General features: G+C 34.9%; 1 protein-coding gene across 6 annotated transcripts in view; it reads right to left on the bottom strand.

Annotated features, from left to right (window-relative positions):
• RAPGEF6 (Rap guanine nucleotide exchange factor 6) overlaps window positions 1-17,370 on the bottom strand; it is a gene marked incomplete at its 3' end in the record, with an annotated part of 219,987 nt that overhangs the window by 38,305 nt on the left and 164,312 nt on the right. For all 6 annotated transcript variants that reach the window (XM_081232763.1, XM_081232760.1, XM_081232762.1 and 3 more), the window contains 3 exons: window positions 13,365-13,522; window positions 5,843-6,083; window positions 3,495-3,878 (listed from right to left, as the gene is read on the bottom strand). In XM_081232763.1, coding sequence (XP_081088889.1) covers window positions 3,495-3,878; window positions 5,843-6,083; window positions 13,365-13,522 — 783 coding nt within the window. The remainder of the gene's footprint in view (window positions 1-3,494; window positions 3,879-5,842; window positions 6,084-13,364; window positions 13,523-17,370) is intronic.

A 17,370-nucleotide genomic window follows, 5' to 3' on the forward strand; every position in this document is an offset into this window, starting at 1 on the left:
GATTACTCTGTCTGGCAAAGTTATCCTAGAGGAATGGAGGTCTTTCCCAGAAAAACAAGAGCTGAGAAATTCACCATCACTAGATGTGCCTTATAAGAAATGCTAAAAGAAGTTCTTCAAATGAAATGAAATGATGCTAACTAGTAACATGAAAACATATAAAAATATACAACACTCTGATAAAGGTAAGTATACAGTGAAATTTAAAAAACTCTCAACACTGAAATATGATGGGATGTTAACTAGAGTATAAAGGTTAAAGGACAAGAGTGTCAAAAATAACTCTAGCTACTAGGATTTGTGAATGAATACACAATATAAAAAGGCAAATTGTGGGCTTCCCTGGTGGCGCAGTGGTTGAGAGTCTGCCTGCCGATGCAGGGGACACGGGTTCGTGCCCCAGTCTGGGAAGATCCCACATGCCGCAGAGCGGCTAGGCCCGTGAGCCATGGCTGCTGAGCCTGCGCGTCCGGAGCCTGTGCTCTGCAAGGGGAGAGGCCACAACAGTGAGAGGCCCGCCTACCGCAAAAAAAAAAAAAAAAAAAAAAGGCAAATTGTGACATTATAAACATAAAAGAGGGGGTAGAGTTTTGTATGTCACTGAAATTTTATCAGTGTCAAATAGACTGTTATATCTATAAGATGCTTCATGTAAGTCTCATGGTAACCACAAAGCAAAAACCTATAGTGGACTCACAAAAGATGAAAAGGGAATCAGAGCATACCACCATGGAAAAGCACCAATTCACACAGGAACACAGCAACAGAGTCAAAAAGTTAACAAGGGAATTAAAAAACGTCCAGAAAACAGTTAGATGGCAGTGGTTAAGTCCTTACATATCAATAATTATGCTAAAGGTAAATGGACTGAATTTTCCAATCCAATGGCACAGTTACTGGTGGATAAAAAAAAACAGATCTCACTATATACTGCCTACTCAACTCAGCCTAAAGGATACAGACAGGCTCAAAGTGAATGGATGGAAAAAGATATTCCATGCAAGTGGAAACCAAAAGAGAATAGAGTTATTTATGTCAGACAAAATAGACTTTAAGTCAAAAATGGTAATAAGAGACAAAGAAGGTCATTATATAATGATAAAGGGGTCAACTCAGCAAGAAGACATAACAATTGTAAATATGTATGCACCCAACAGCACAGCACCTAAGTATATTAAGCAAACACCAACATACTTTAGATCAATGGACCTAACAGATATATACAGGACATTCCATCCAACATCAGCAGAATACACATTCTTCTCAAGCATGCACAGAACATCTTCCAGGATAGGTCATGTAAGCCACAAAACAAGTCTTAGCAAATTTAAGAAGACCCAAATCATACCAAATATCTTTTCTGACTAGAGTGTGTGAAACAGTGAGAGGAAAAATGGAAAATCTACAAGTATATGGAAATTAAGCAACACACCCCTGAACAACCAATGGGTCAAAGAAATCAAAGGGGAAATTTAAAAATGCCTCTAAACAAAGGAAAATGGATATACAACATACCAAAATTTGGTGGACGCTTCAAAAGCAGTTCCAAGACAGAAGTTTATAATGATAAATAATTATATTAACAAAGACCTCAAATAAATTACCTAACATATGTAACCAGAATTAGAAAAAGAAGAAACTAAGCCCCTTGGGAAATAACAAAAATCAAAGCAGAAATAAATAAGAGACCAGAAAAGCAATAGAAAAGATCAATGAAACTAAGAACAGGTTTTCTGAAATAATAAACAAAACTGACAAACCTTTGGCTAGACTTAAAAAAAGAGAAATAAATAAAATCTGTTATTTAATTCCAGCCATAAGTGATTGATTTGCCTGTGTCATCTCTGCTGAAAAGTCAATATATCCTTTATATTCTGTAATGTATTTTAATATAAAATGTAAGAATACAAAGCAATTAACTTTACATGAACTATCGAAAATGTATATAATAAAATGTTCTTCATAACAAAACAAACCTCCTAACCAAAGCAAAGCCTCTTAACCAAATCACAGGCCTTTCTTATGCCCATCTTGGGGCTGCTGTCTACCACCCTCTCTCAAATCATTCTATTTCCTTGGCTTTAATGACACTATCAAAATTGTGCTCTCCTACTGTTTCTTGTATTGATCCTCTATTTCTTTGGCTGCACTCTCTTCTTTACCTCCACCCTGAGGATGGTCTCTAAGGTATGGTTTTTAGCCCTTTACCATTTTCTCTGGACACAGAGATCTCTTCTGGTGTCAATTTTTTTTTTAATGGAATACTCTGAAACTGAGATTATAACTCTCAGATTCTTTACTCCATGCTTCCTATACAAAGGGTTTCAATTTCTAGCCTTCTAAGTGTTTATCAATGGCATCTCTGTTCTCTTGTTTTAGACCCAGCTGTTAAAAACTGTGTGGTAATTCCTAAATTTCACAGATGAGAAACCGGTCTTCAGTTTTCCCTTGACATGTGAGAGGCAAGATTCAAGTACAGGTGCAGTTGGTTCTAAAGGTCACGCTATTAATCTCTATTCAATACTTCCTCCACAGTGCCTAGTTCAATTGCATCCACTGGTAAATTTCATAAAGGAGTTTTCTATTACTATAACAGATCTATGATTAAAAAGTTCCTATAAAGATTCTAATTTTATCTGTGAGTATTAGGAACAAATCATAATTAATTTTTTGGAGGGTGTGCATAGATGGAATTAGTAAAGGTAGCTATTATGCTGCCATATACAAGCACATGGCCTTATAAATAGAACAAACTACTACTACCCTCCACCATTAAAATCAGACTTGCTTTAAGAGGAATCCCTCTGTTGGTCAGCATTGTGCTGGATGAGGGTCAGAAAATAAATTACCTAGACCTAGATTCTCATAATAAGTGAAGAGAAGGAAGAAGATTCCCAGGAGCTCATGTAACCATCCACACTTCCTGGGCTTATAAACTGAAGGATTTTTACGATTCTTATGGCCCAGCTTTTGTCTGAGTGGTAACACATTCACTGATACCTTGTATAGTCGGTGGGAAACAGGAAGAGGTCACCAAATGGCTGCTGTTGTTATTACTGTTGCTGCTGTTGTCACTTCAAGATAGCAGTTGTAAGTTAGTGCATTAATACCATTAATTTTTAGTGCATTAATTTTTCAGTGTCAAATCATGGTGAGGCAGGTACTGCCTGTTGCACAGAAGTCTGATGATAAAGACAGCTATTGGGCATACATCCAAGAGGGTATAATACCTCAAAGGGGGAGAAAGGAAGAAAATTGGGAAGGCAATCACCTATACTTACCAAAAAAATGTTTAAGTGACTGAAAGATGGAAGAAACAAAAAGAGAAAAAAACCAGTCTCACCAGAATGGAAAATATATTAAATCTAACAATATTTATATAAACACATATTAATTCAACTTTTCTTCTCCTAGCCATTTAATACCTAAGAAGAAAATCAGCTTCATGTCCAGTATCATGACAAAAACATAAAGAAATATTTGTACAAATTTACCTTATTATTGCAAACATGGAATTGAAGTTCTTACATTCTCGACAATGAAGTGCAATTTTAATAAAATGTTTAATCATCTTCATTCGTTTGAGCTGATTTGATTCAGTTAAAATCTCTGAGGCCACCCAGAATGTCTCTTGGTTTACAATATCTTCAAATTCTTTCAAGTGAGTATTTCCTGTTTTTGAATCTAACTTAAAAAGGTCATCAATATATTCAGTAGGCTCAATATTACGAAATAAATCAAAGTCCCTCATTGACAGCTGAGTGGCCACCTCAATAGTACTGAGCTGCAGCATGGATAGTTGGCTTTCCTTAATTAGTTCTTGAGCATCTTCATCTGAACACAGGGTTTCTGTTTCCATGTTATTTTTTAAATAATACCTAAAAGGAAAAAAACTGTTTTTATAAGTGATTTCACATTTATAAGAACACTTTCCCTCTTTATCACTGTTATCAAAATATCATTATACTGTTAATAACTTTTTGCCAGAAAAGTTTTGCCAGGCTTCCCTGGTGGCACAGTGGTTAAGGCTCCGCGCTCCCAATGCAGGGGGCATGGGTTCAATCCCTGGTCAGGGAACTAGATCCCACATGTGGCAACTAAGGAGGCCACCGCCTGCAACTAAGACCCAGTGCAACTAAATAATAAATAAATAAATATTTTTTAAAAAGATAAAATGGAAAATTAATATTTTAAATGAGAAGACTTTGAAGAAGTTTTCCTCTTATTCCACCATTTAACATCTATTATTTTAAAGTGTAAAAATAATGTTGATTATGCTGTGAACTTAATCATTTTAAGAAACTACTCACATGACGTGAAGAATCACGTGTATATTCTTAAGAACAAAAGCTTTGTGAGGGCTCTATAAGGATATAGGACACATAATAGGTACTATACAAATACTTGTTCATGGACAGCATGAATAAACTCCTGAATCAAGACTGTTCACGTCTCTACTCAGAAGTTGTTGCTGCACTCATTTCCTTCTTAACTCTAAATTTCCGAGAGAAGCAAAGAAGAATAAATCCCATAAAGAAGGGAAACTTCCACTAGTGATTTCTCCTTTGATAAATCCAAAACCTCATTCCAGCAAATGGCACTGACCAGTAACCATAAAAAAGGTCTTCATTTGCCTTTCACCTTTTTAGATGAACAATTTTATGGCACTTAAAAGCTAAGAGATGGGTTAAGTAAAGAATTCACAATTGGGAAATATACAGGGCTGTTGCCGCAGAAGAGGTTACGTATTGTATCACATGTAGTTTTTACTTCATTCTTTTCTAACATACAACTTGATCTAAGCCTAAGTTTGTGTCCATCTATGTTTTATTGTCAAGGAACTATATTTCTTTTTCTTCTTCCTTTAAACTGTGCACATGCCTAAGAGATTACCATAAATAAGTGTTGAAACTCATATTATAGATAATAAAATTATATCTAACATTTAAAGTATGTTATGCTTATTAACTCATTTAATTCTCATAACATTCCTCTGAGGTAGGTTCCACTACTGTCATCCCATTTTATGATGAGAAAATTCAGGCACAGAGAAACTAAATAGCTTGCTCAAGGTCACAAAGCCAGACCAGGGATTTGAATTTGGGCAGTCTGGCTCCAGGGTCCATGCTCTTAACCACCATGTAAAGGCAGCAAAGCAGCGTTAACCCACTCTTTCTTAACAGCAACCATGATGGATAGTCATTTTAAGGTTTCCAAGGATCTCATCCTACATATGAATCTGGGCTCACTAAAAAGATTGCATTATTGTCAGAGAAAATCACCAGAGTAAAGAACAAAGGTAGTACTAAAACTATCTTCTAGTTGATCAAATAATTTACAGAGCACATTAAAAACATTTTTTAAAAGTTTTCCTGTATATTCATAAAAGGAAAACTACTAAGAAAAAGAATTATGAAAACTATGACTTCTTCTGCCCAAAGTACATACTGGTCATTTAAAAAGCAAATTTATAAATTAACATATATACACTCATACATATAAAGATATGGATCATCTAGTTTCCCCCTCTAAAAAACAGGGATTGGACTACACCAGTGGTTTTAAGACTTCATTTTAGCAGGAGGGCTAAAATATTTTAGAACACTATCCTCCCTCTCCTTCTCCCACTTTTGGGTAGCACTTATTAGTGCTAACAGTCTAAGATTCTATTATATATAATTACAGAGACAACAGAAAGCTAACAAAAGAGAAATACATGTTAATTTCAGAAAGAACTCAGTGGACCTAAAAACATGATGTTCCTAATTAAAGTATCTCTTTTAGCATGGAATCTTCAAAAACACATGTAGAAATAAGTACATTCATTAATAAGCACATTCACCTTCCATTGAGCTGAATTCTATCAGCTAATTTGGAGAACTGGTCCGGAAGTCTTCTCTGTTTTATGACACCCTCAGGAGTAACAGAAACTTCACAGAGAGAATATGTGTCAGATGCACCAGTCAAACCAAATTCATGAATAGCTTGACAAACAACTTCTTTAGCTGTAGTATCTTTACAGATGATAATGTAGCAACTTTGTTGATCTGCTTTGAAAACTCTTATAACTTGATCAGGAATATCTGTATAAATACAAAAATATGTCCTGTTATTTTCCAGAAAATGGTTTTTAAACTCTTCAAAAAACAATTTGGAAGACAATGATCTCTCTGAACAGTAATATATACATCTCTGTTTCAGGAGGTTAAGAGAAATCATTGCTACATTTATTAATAAATAAATGTATCTTTTCAGATGACAAAATATTAATATATGTTCACAGGAAAACACCAAGAAAAAGATTAGAGTCATACTATGCATACGATTTGGAAGCCACAAAATTTTTGTTTATTATAAACATTTTTATGCCATTAAATATTCTTCAACAAAACATTTTTTAATGGAGGCACAGGACTTCACAATATGTATTTTATAATTTGAAATTATCCAAACCCTTAATCACAGACATTTACCTTGCATATCACTTTCCTTTATTATAAGTAACAGTAAGATAAATAATTCCCCCCACCCCAAACTCTCCCTGTAGATAAACCTTTGCAGGCAAGCTGATTATTTCCTCAGGGAAAATCCAAAAAAAGAGAAATGCTGAGTTAGAGGGCATGCATATTGTTAAGGTTTTTGAAATATACTTCTGAACTGTTCTCCAGGACAGTTATAATATTTTATCATCCTAGCGTATAAAGAGAGCAATTTTAGTCACACTTATCAAAACTGTTTATTAAAACTTTTTTTTTCCATTTTGAAAGCCCTATTGCATTTCTGCCCTCCAAAAATGTGTCATTATTTTATGTTTCACTTTTTTGGTTACTGGTGAGACTCACTGGTTTAATGAAGCATTATTATTCCTTTTTAAAAATACTTTTTGGTATTCTTCATGTTTTTTCCTACTGAATGATACTAAATACCAACACAGTCTACTATAAAGTGGCAAATGTCTTCTCAGATTTTATATTTATATACTTTAACACAGGAAAAATTTAAATATTCATGTGGTTAAATCTCAGTCTTTGCCTTTGTGATTTCTGCTATTAGTAAATAAGTCCTACTTTAAGATAAATGTTCATATATTATGTACATGTAAATAATGGTATTTTTCCCTCTTACTCTATCATATTTCTTTTTCTTCATATATGGCATTGGCTAAAACTTCCTGAATAATGATCAATATGACAATAGTGGGCCAATTTTTTAATATAATTACATTTTTATTACATAATTTACTACATAATTAAAAATAATTAAGTGAAAAGAGATGTAACATGAAAAACTGTTAAGTTTTTCCTTATGATAATAAATTGTTACAAAAATTTCTTTCATTTTAAATCAGGAAAAATGTATTATTGTGGATATTTTTGTCATGTGTGTAGTGGGGGTGGGCTGGGGATATTTTGGTGGCTTAAGTAATGGTATATTCTTTGCCTAGCATTACCTCCTTCTTAGCATTGTATACATTGTAAGATTAAGAGGAAAAGAAAAATTACAAATTTGTCTCAAAACCACCTGAGGTATAATCCTAGCTAAAGGAAAGAGAAGAATAATGAAATAGATGCGGGAGGAAATAATTTCACAGAATAAAGTATGCGGTGAGGCTGAGGACACAAAAAGACAGAGACTGACTCCCAGGACTGGAAGAGTCAACTGAATATACATAAATACAATTCCAGGAAGAAGGATTCTTAGCCAACAGATATCTTGAATGTTCTGGGTCTACTGTCAAATTGGAAGCAGAATACTTCATCTACTCAGGTCCCCTTCGTAAGATGCACGCACCAAACTGCCTTTTCTTAAGGTATGCAAAGATCTGAGTCACCAAACACCTCTTGTTCCTATTTCTTTGCAAATGAGTCAATCCTCAGCATGTTGCTGACATTGTCAGGTTTCTAAGTCTACAAGGCATAATGTAGGGTCTTAATCCATGCGAATGAGATGCTTCTCTACTCTGGGCTAGAAAATGGAAGAAGTTGGAAATTTCAGTTTTCCAAAAGAAAGATACTGGACAGAACAGTTTCATTATCCCTTTTAACTCAATAAAAGGTGTCAAACAACTACTATTATTATCTGTATTGTTCCTACCCTCTTCACAAAAATAGGTCTCAGTTGTCCAGGACTCTAGAGTTGGATTTGTTTACTAGGTCTTTGGGGGCTGAGCCTCAGCCAGCAGAGCTGGCTGACCTGGAAGGAATGGGGAGATGTTCTGATCCCTTTTATTAATTTCTTCAGAGAAATTTGTTCACAAAGACAGGTGGGGAATCTGCATACATTTCTCTTGCTGCTAACATACTATAACATCTGGGAAGGAACAGATGTCTGTATCTTGTGTATCCTGCTAAACACTGTACTCTGTTACACTCTGTTAAATTCATACTCTGTTAAAACCACTTGTTTCACATGCAAAGGACAAACTGTCATACAGTCATGTAAGTGGGATTCAGGCATCATAAATGGGTAGCTCTAGAACAGATCTGCAAATGGAATTATCCAAACGGTACTCCATAACCCAAACCTGGTGAATTCACCAAGATAATAAATGCCAAATTGGAAAACCATTTCAGAGCACATTTTCAGCACATTTTCAGAGACACTGGAGGAAAAAAATTTATCCACACAGATATCAGTGTCAATGTAAACCTCTTTTTCCATTTTAGAATTGCTAGCTGTGTAACACATATATTTTCTTTACAAACATGTGTGTTAGCAGGAGAACATCATACATGCCAAACATAATACTTGGCACATGGCAGACACTCAAATGTTAACTGTTTAGATGAATGGTAAATATGAAGTTAGAATAAAGTTGAATCAAGAAGAAAAAATGATCTAAACATTTCAAATTTTAGGCACAAAGCTAGAATGCATATAAAAATATAATCCTGTAAGCAAAACAGACATTTAAAAAGAATCTTGAAGCAATACAGCATTTATCAGTCTTATGATTCATATTCCATAATAAAATTCTTACATAATAGGTAAATGAATTCAAGAACTGAAATTCAGATACCTGGACTTCCAACCCAAGGGCAAAATTTCTAGAGTGTTAACTACCTCTCATAAATAAAATTAAAAAATGAGATAAGTGAAGGATACATGTTTTGACCCCGAGATTACACTAAAAATAGAAGAACTTTTTAGGTATTTAAGATGATCATTTAACAAAAGCAGAAGACTGCCTCTTCATTCTGCTTTAAATTGTTAATCACTGTACAAATATTTATGGAGTGCCAGTTATACATCATTAGTGTTCTAGGTGATGAAGATGAAGTAATAAATTAGATTGACAAAGTCTCTGCTTGCAGAGATTTGCTTATATTCAAGAGAGTAAGTGGTGGTTCAAGGAAAGACACACAATAATCAAGTAAATAAGACAATCTGCATAGTGAAAAGTTCACAAAGCAAACACAGGGTAGTGGTATAATGGTATGGATTAAGGATTGGCAAACTTGTTCTACAAAGGGTCAAACAGCAAATATTTTATGTTCTGCAGGCCAAGAGGCAAAACAGATAATATTTCATAGATACTTATATAACAAGAAAGCAAATTTCCACAAAATTCTTGACAAAATTAAAAATATATCAATAATGCAAACCTACAACATGTAAAGATATGTAAACACAGAGGTTTAGGCAACACTGCAAACATCCACTAAAAGGGGACTGGTTAAACAACGCTATCAGCTGTTCAAAAAATTGTGGTAGAATACATTCTGATACAGAAAGGTATTCACGGTATATTACTAAGTGAAATGGGCTAAGTGGAAAAAAATTATATCATTTGGCGTGAAGGAAACGATACACACATTTTATGTGCTCTGAAATTTCTGGAAGGATATAGGAGTAAATGAACAATTGTTAATTCTGGAAAGCGGAGACTTTTATATTTTATCTTCTCTCTGCAAATAAAAACTTTAATATATGTTCCTTTATAATTAAAAATTAGTTAAAATACTTGCAATGCAAAAAGAATCTGAAGTTTACTAAATATTAACAAAGTCAAATAAAATGTTTGTGCTATTAAATAAAAAAGAGTAAGCAAAAAGTTCCATATGAAGACTCAGAAAAAAAAATTCAGTTTTAAAATCCTTTTAGCTATACTCTGAATTCTTCTTTTAGGCCTCATCTCACATTAAGTTCAAAAATTCTGAAAACACTTTTCACAAGTTACAGAATAGCACGTATACTCTAATTCTATGAGTATAAAAACATATATATTCAAAGAAAATGACTGAAAGAATACACGCCAGTTTACACTGGCAACCTTGTAAGTGTATAGAAAAGTTCTGCTTCCTATTTCATTCAATTCTGTATTATTTGACTTTTAAAAATATAGTAAAATACTGCATACAAACATAAGCAATAAAATACCGTAGTCTTCAAGATACTTACAGTAAAAACCAACAGCTGTAGGCAGCAAAAACAAAGCAAAACCATAAAAAAGTCAGCAATCAAAAGCAAACTATTAAACAGTTCTGTAGCTTTGTCCTTACTTTCTAATAACAATTTAAAACATGCAGCAAAAATATAACTGAGATGTAGACTGATAAAAGTTAGTCAAACTTGGCTGATGTGACACATGTACTACAATAATACAAACGTGATGTACACAGCTAATCTAAAATTCAGTGCTGCCATATATGATTTACGGAGCTGAATTTGGAATTAATTGGTAATAAATATTTTATTCAACATAAATACAAATAGCATGGCAGAAGGCCTTTTGTAAAGTTGCTCATTTGGGGGTTTAAAAATATAATTTTAAGTTAAATTCCTATCTTGTGTGTGTTCATTTATATTGCTCATATGGACAAAGGCTACATACTGAGCTTTGCAGACTGACCTTCTCTGAATAGATTTTAAAAGGGCATCTTCAGCCCTTTCAACATGTTTTCATTGAGAGAATTATGCAATCAATCTGAAATCAAGTTGAGTAGTACATCCTCTTCAGAGATAAGAATTTCAGTGCCATGGGGCTTACAGTTTCTGAATTTTAGTAATTCCAACCTCTCTCTTCCTTTCGCTCCCCCAGCTAAATCCCCAACTTCTTCTCTCTCCTCTCCCTTCTACCCATCCCTTACCCACCCCGCAACCCAGCCACACTTCTAAATATGCCAGTGGCAAAAATACAGCCATAAATCAATAATCATAAGTCAATCAATCTATAAATCATATATCCCTAAATACTTGTCTTACGAAAGTATAGATGCATATTTAGTTTGTGCTTTTGTAGTGCTTAAATGTTTTGTTTGTGAACACAGTGTAAGAAGTACTGCTGTGGAACACATACACACAGACACAGAAATAAATTCCCATGCTACCACATGACAAGCAATGTAAGAGAGACAATGAAAATGTGCTAGAGATTTCTGGAAAAAGAGATACTGATTCTGCGTCAGAGGGACCTGTGATTCCTAGATGAGGTAACAACTGAGTTCAGCATTGAGGAATAAGAAACGTTTCATGGGATATGCAGGGAGAAAACACCAAAGGTGGCAGACAACATGGGCAAAGAGAGTTCTGAAGGTACATGCCATACTCAGGAAAGACAGAAGAGGTAACAGTGGGGAGAATGGCAGAACAGGAGGCTAGAAAAGGGGTTGATAATTATGCTTTAAAAATTGGATACCAACAGTTATTAAGTTATTGTCTTTAGGCTCCAAACCCATGCTGCCCTGCCACAATGGGGCTGGGACTCTGCAAACCACATTTCTTCTTTGCCAACTGTCTCCCTCTTAGGTTCTGCCAAAAAAGGGCACCAGAGGTAGACTGCAAGGTTAGAGGAAGAAGAGACTTGCTGCTTTATGTTCTTACTTGTGGGTATTTGGCTCTAGTATCACTCATGCAACACTCCTTCACCCTGGTAGTGGCATTTCTTTCAAGTGCCAGAAGCTGAATCCAGTTTGCAGTTTCCTGTGATGCCTTAGTGCTTGCTTTTTTACCTTTTTACACAGAACACTTTACTTTATACTTGGTAACAATTTCTGATATTAAACATATGGAGTGGTTTCTATCGCATGGCTTGAAGCTGGAACTAACAGAAATCACTAGAAATTTCTAAGCCAAGTAAAGACTCATCAAAACCTTCATTCTAGAAATAACACTGGTAGTCACGTAGAGGGTAGGGTGTATCAAAGACAGATTATTGGGTTTAGGAATCTCTCTAAAGAGGGGAAGAAGCAACTGAAATAAAAAGGAAGAAACAATGTGCAGAACAACTTTCTACTGTGCTTTTATGTTATGCCTTACATTTTAAATTTATGTTGCTGTATTAAAACATAAACTTTACTACTACATTTATACTTCTTCCTATCTAATATTGAGATTTATATAATTGAGTTCTTCCCTTTTCCCACTAGCTGATAGAGATTTAGCATCAAAACTGAAGCTGAATCACAACTATGCCCATCTTTGTAGAGGTTTTTTTTTTTAATTTTATAAGAGAACCTTTTATATTGTTATAAAATTTGGATAATGGATTGGTTAAAATGTTGAAACCTGAGACTGGAGATATAAGTAGTGGTGAGTTTATGAAAGCTCTCACTTACCACAGCAAGAAATTTGGCTTATAATCTTTTGACAATTTTATCAAGTAGAAATGGGCTTAGCTGCATGTAACAGAAAACCTAACAAAAGATTAAGCAAATGGACACATTTTTGTAGAGGTGTTTTTTTCCCTCCTCTCATTGGACCCAAGTATATATTTCAGTTTTTAACTGTATGTGTCTTTTACTTAAAGCCATCTCAAATCCATTCAAATGGTGGATATATAAATAATTCTTCAAAGTGTTCCTTTGAAGTTCCATAGTTAGATGACAATTTCTGCCTCTGAGTATGAACAGATGCAGAAAAATAAACAATGTCCCACAATGAAAGTCTGAACACCAATGAAAAAAGATGATATAGTACTTTAATTAACAATATTGTATATAACAAAAACAACTTTAGCTTCAGGTGGTGGAGAGAAAAATCAGTGTTTCTAGAAAACTACTAACACATTTTTCTGTACATCACAGAGGAAGGTAAGTGAGACAACACAGACTAAAATAATCTGTCTTATTCCTTTCCACATTCTGGGTAACATGTCTCTTGACCGAGAAGAAGTATCTCTGCTTTCATTCCATTGCTCTGATTAGGGTTACCAACAGATAATGTACTTCTCTTTCATAATGGAAGTACCACCACTCCAGTTTAGACAAAAAGACATAATGTTCTCTTTAGCTTTTTTGCATTAAGTCAAAATATAGAGGTGAGAAAAGAGGACTGCAAGCAAATCCAGTATTTGTTGCACAAGGCTCAACCACCTATTTATCTATCTGGTACCAACATGGCTGAATAAAATAAACAAAAATTACCTGAGGGATTAGAAAAATCCAACATGCTGGTGGTAGGCTGCAGGAGATCAGGGCTGCTGGATGAGAGTGTTCCAGGGATAGGCATTATGGCCAAACTGTGCCTACAGTGTCTCGTTCCCACAATGCTGTCGTCCTGTGATTGGCTCAGGCCTACATCACTTCAAAAGAATGTAACATATCACTTAAAAGTATTTGAGGGGTCTTAATAGTAAACATTTCTATTCTCTGTGCACTAAGGCATAATAGGACCAATTCAAAGTAATGATTTTAAAATAGTACAGCAATTTAAAAAATAGGACAAGTGTAATAATGAAAATGGCAATAAAGTGTTTTTTAACACTTACACTCAAATAAAATTTAACTTACACATCTAGGTAATTCTACTACAGTTGACCCTTGAACAACGCAGGTTGAACTAAGCAGGTCCACTTATGCATGGATATTTCTCAATAGGAGTAAATACTACAGTACATGGTCCATAGTTGGTTGAATCCACAGATGTGAGGAACCACAGACATGTAGGGCCAACTATAAATTTTACATGAATTAACCCCTGCATTGTTCAAGGGTGGAATGTACATCGTAATGTTTGTATTTCATATTTAGTTTCTGCTGGTTTTGGTAGAGAAAATGAACCTGAGCGGGGAGTCCTTGAGGTCTGCCAGTTTCACTAGACACTAATATAATATACCCAACAATGCACAGGGCTGCAGCAAGGTTCATCCTCTTGACCGAAAAGCTTGGCAACCTTCTAGGCAAAGGATGGAGTTGGGTGTGAACCCAAGCCAAAAATATGGCAGGTTGTAGAAAACAATGGGGCCAGGTTCAAGTGACAAAATAAGACAGGTCTTTAAACATATGAGTAACTTGGGAACTGCTCAAACCAGCAAGTACAGAGAAAAGAAAAAAGGAAGACGACATAGAAAATAGCAACAAACAACAAGAACAATATGTGACAAACAGAAAGGAGAAGGAAAAAGCAGACCAAAAATGAAAATAGAAGAAAAAGAATTTTACAGTGTCTAGTTTATTCTAAGGTTATATTATTTCTTGTGTGATTTCTCAAGTCTAGTTGTTTGGCTGTTCCCTAGATGAGAACATCAAAACCAAAGCAGAAAGCAAGTCATCGAAAGTTAACTGCCTGTAAAGGTTTCAAAAACAAGTATCAATTAAATGGCCATATTTAAGCAAATATAATATTTTCTTTAAAATATTTTAGAGGTGTTAAATAGGCAATTCTAAAACCATTTAAGGGAAAAAATAACAACAAATAAATGTAACCCTGTCACTTAAGGTTTAGATATCCCCAAAAGTTCTATAAAACATGGGATAAGCAAAACAGTCCTAATCAAACATAGGACAGCAATGAAGACTTCCATCAGCATCAACAACCAAAATACCACTTAGTTCTAAGCACTGGTTTTAACTGGTTAAAACCAATGCTTTAGGTTAATATTAATTCCCATCTATATTTTTTTCAGTGTAGCATTCTACCCAGTATTTGCTACATATACAAACAGTTATCACAGAATACTTACCTATTATCTTGGGATGGATTAATAAGGTCTGAGTGATATGGGATACTTCCTGAATATGTTAGGAGTTAAAAATAAGATGCAGGCAGATTAGGAAACTATGTAAGATGGAGTTTAGAGGACTGTTAAATAAACAGCTAAAGGACAGTTAGGAGCCAGACAAGGATGAGAGCCAGGACAAGAGAGAGAGAGAGAAGTCAGGGAGAAGCATGAAGACATGGAAGAAAGCAAAGGTAAGTGTGTCAAGAGCAAGCTATGTCAGACAGACCTGGGTTATTAGCTGTGTGACCTCAGGGAAATTTCTTTCTGTTTCTGAACCTTGGTTACCTCCAGAATTGTGAATAATACTATCGATCCCCCAGGACTATGGCAAAGATTAAATTAGGTAATGTAGGTGAGCATTTTGGCACAGAGGAAAACAGGATTCCTACTTTTAAGAAGATAGTAGTACTTTTACTGAAATTAAAATAGAATAATACAGGGACTTCGCTGGTGGCACAGTGGTTAAGAATCTGCCTGCCAATGCAGGGGACACGGGTTAGAGCCCTGGTCTGGGAAGATCCCACATTCTGTGGAGCAACTAAGCCCGTGCACCACAACTACTGAGCATGCACTCTAGAGCCCGTGAGCCACAACTACTGAAGTCCGCGTGCCTACAGCCTGTGCTCCACAACAAGAGAAGCCACTGCAATGAGAAGCCTGTACACCACAACAAGGAGTAGCCCCGCTCGCCGCAACTAGAGAAAGCCCACGTGCAGCAACGAAGACCCAACGCAACCAAAAATAAAATAAATTTATGTATATTAAAAAAATAGAATAAAAATACCTAGGAAGGATTTTACACAATTCACACTGAGAAACAGAGTGGGGGCAGGGTGGGTACAACAGGTAAAGGCACTACAGAAAGAGGAAACGTTTTCCTGGGGGAGAAAATGCAGTCTAATCTTACAGATAAAACAAAGGGAATATTTTATTTGACAAGAAATTTTTATTTATGCTGTTTGTTCCTTATAATTTTTTTAAAAGATTTTTTTGATGTGGACCATTTTTAAAGTCTTTATTGAATTTGTTACAATATTGCTTCTGTTTTATGTTTTGGTGTTTTGGCCGAGAGGCATGGGGGATCTTAATTCCCCGACCAGGGACCGAACCCGCACTCCCTGCATTGGAAGGCGAAGTCTTAACCACTGGACTGCCAGGGAAGTCCCGGTTCCTTATAATTAGGTGTGTATTCCTAAAGGTCAGTGCTAAATGTTTTAAGATTAGGTAAGAGAAAAAAAGGAGGGGGGCTTTCACACATATTTTATTTATAGCTTTGTAAGTATTTTGGCAACAATTCATATTACATAAAAAATAAAGATTTTTAAAAATGCAAGTCTTTCTTTTATTTTTGAAAACAAACCTGCCAGTTAGTTTTTGGACACAGAGAGTCAGGTAAATAAATCCAAGGAAGCAAACTGTTAAAAAGATTATGTGGTCCTACTAATAACCAAAGTTGAAACAACCTTAACAATGTTAAAGAGAACTGGCTGTCACTTGCAATAATCTGGAATTTACTACAGAGACTCAGAAGTGCATGAAATACTAAATGTCTTTACCTCTCTTACTGATGTTATTTAGCATTACCTCTGCTTTTTAATCAGCAATAGCTATGACACTGCACAGTTAAAATAATATAAAGCTGGTTACAAATTCATGGTAATTAAGGTGAGAACATATATAAATGAAAACTATACTAATGTTATGTACAACCCCTGCTATGACATTAATGAAATAATCTAATTGACAAAATATCCATGCTTGCTTGGAAGCTGAATTTATAAAGCCTATTTGCAAATAATTATGTCATTTCTTACCAAAACAGTCTCCTAACAAGGTGATGCACTAACAGAAACAAGATAGTTTTGAAAAATTCCTCAATAATTCCTGATACTGAATCTACTTAGAATAAAAGTATATTTTAGTTTCATTACATGAAACTAAAAAGGCTGCATAAGTATCATCAATATGCAAATAAAAAATAATCCCAATATTAAAAGCAAACAAGGAAAGAATGCTGACAAGAAATGGAAAGAAAAAAATAATTCCTAATAAGCAAACAAGGCAGTCTACTTCTGGGACTGTTACAATGAATTAGATACTTAGACAATCTATGATGAAAGAAAACAAAAGCTATGATTCAGATTTCCTGAATTGTGAAATATTTCCAGGTCAAGTAAATCCACATTGCTATGTCTTAATTTACACGTTATTCAAATCAATTAGTTTTTTTTTTTCACTTCTAATTTTCAGGAGTATTCTTTCATTTTAAAATTATGTCATGGTTAGGGATTTGGGGAATTACCTATTCTTATCTCAACTATTTGTTCCTTCCTTACATTCATTTTCTTTACTCCTCTCACAGATGTGGACATTCTCTCTTACAGTATTTCTATGACAACTCATGCCGTACTCTTAAAGTGGGTGCTGCA

Source organism: Mesoplodon bidens (assembly GCF_964165515.1).
Source record: "Mesoplodon bidens genome assembly, chromosome: 4".
Classification (NCBI taxonomy): Eukaryota; Metazoa; Chordata; class Mammalia; order Artiodactyla; family Ziphiidae; genus Mesoplodon; species Mesoplodon bidens.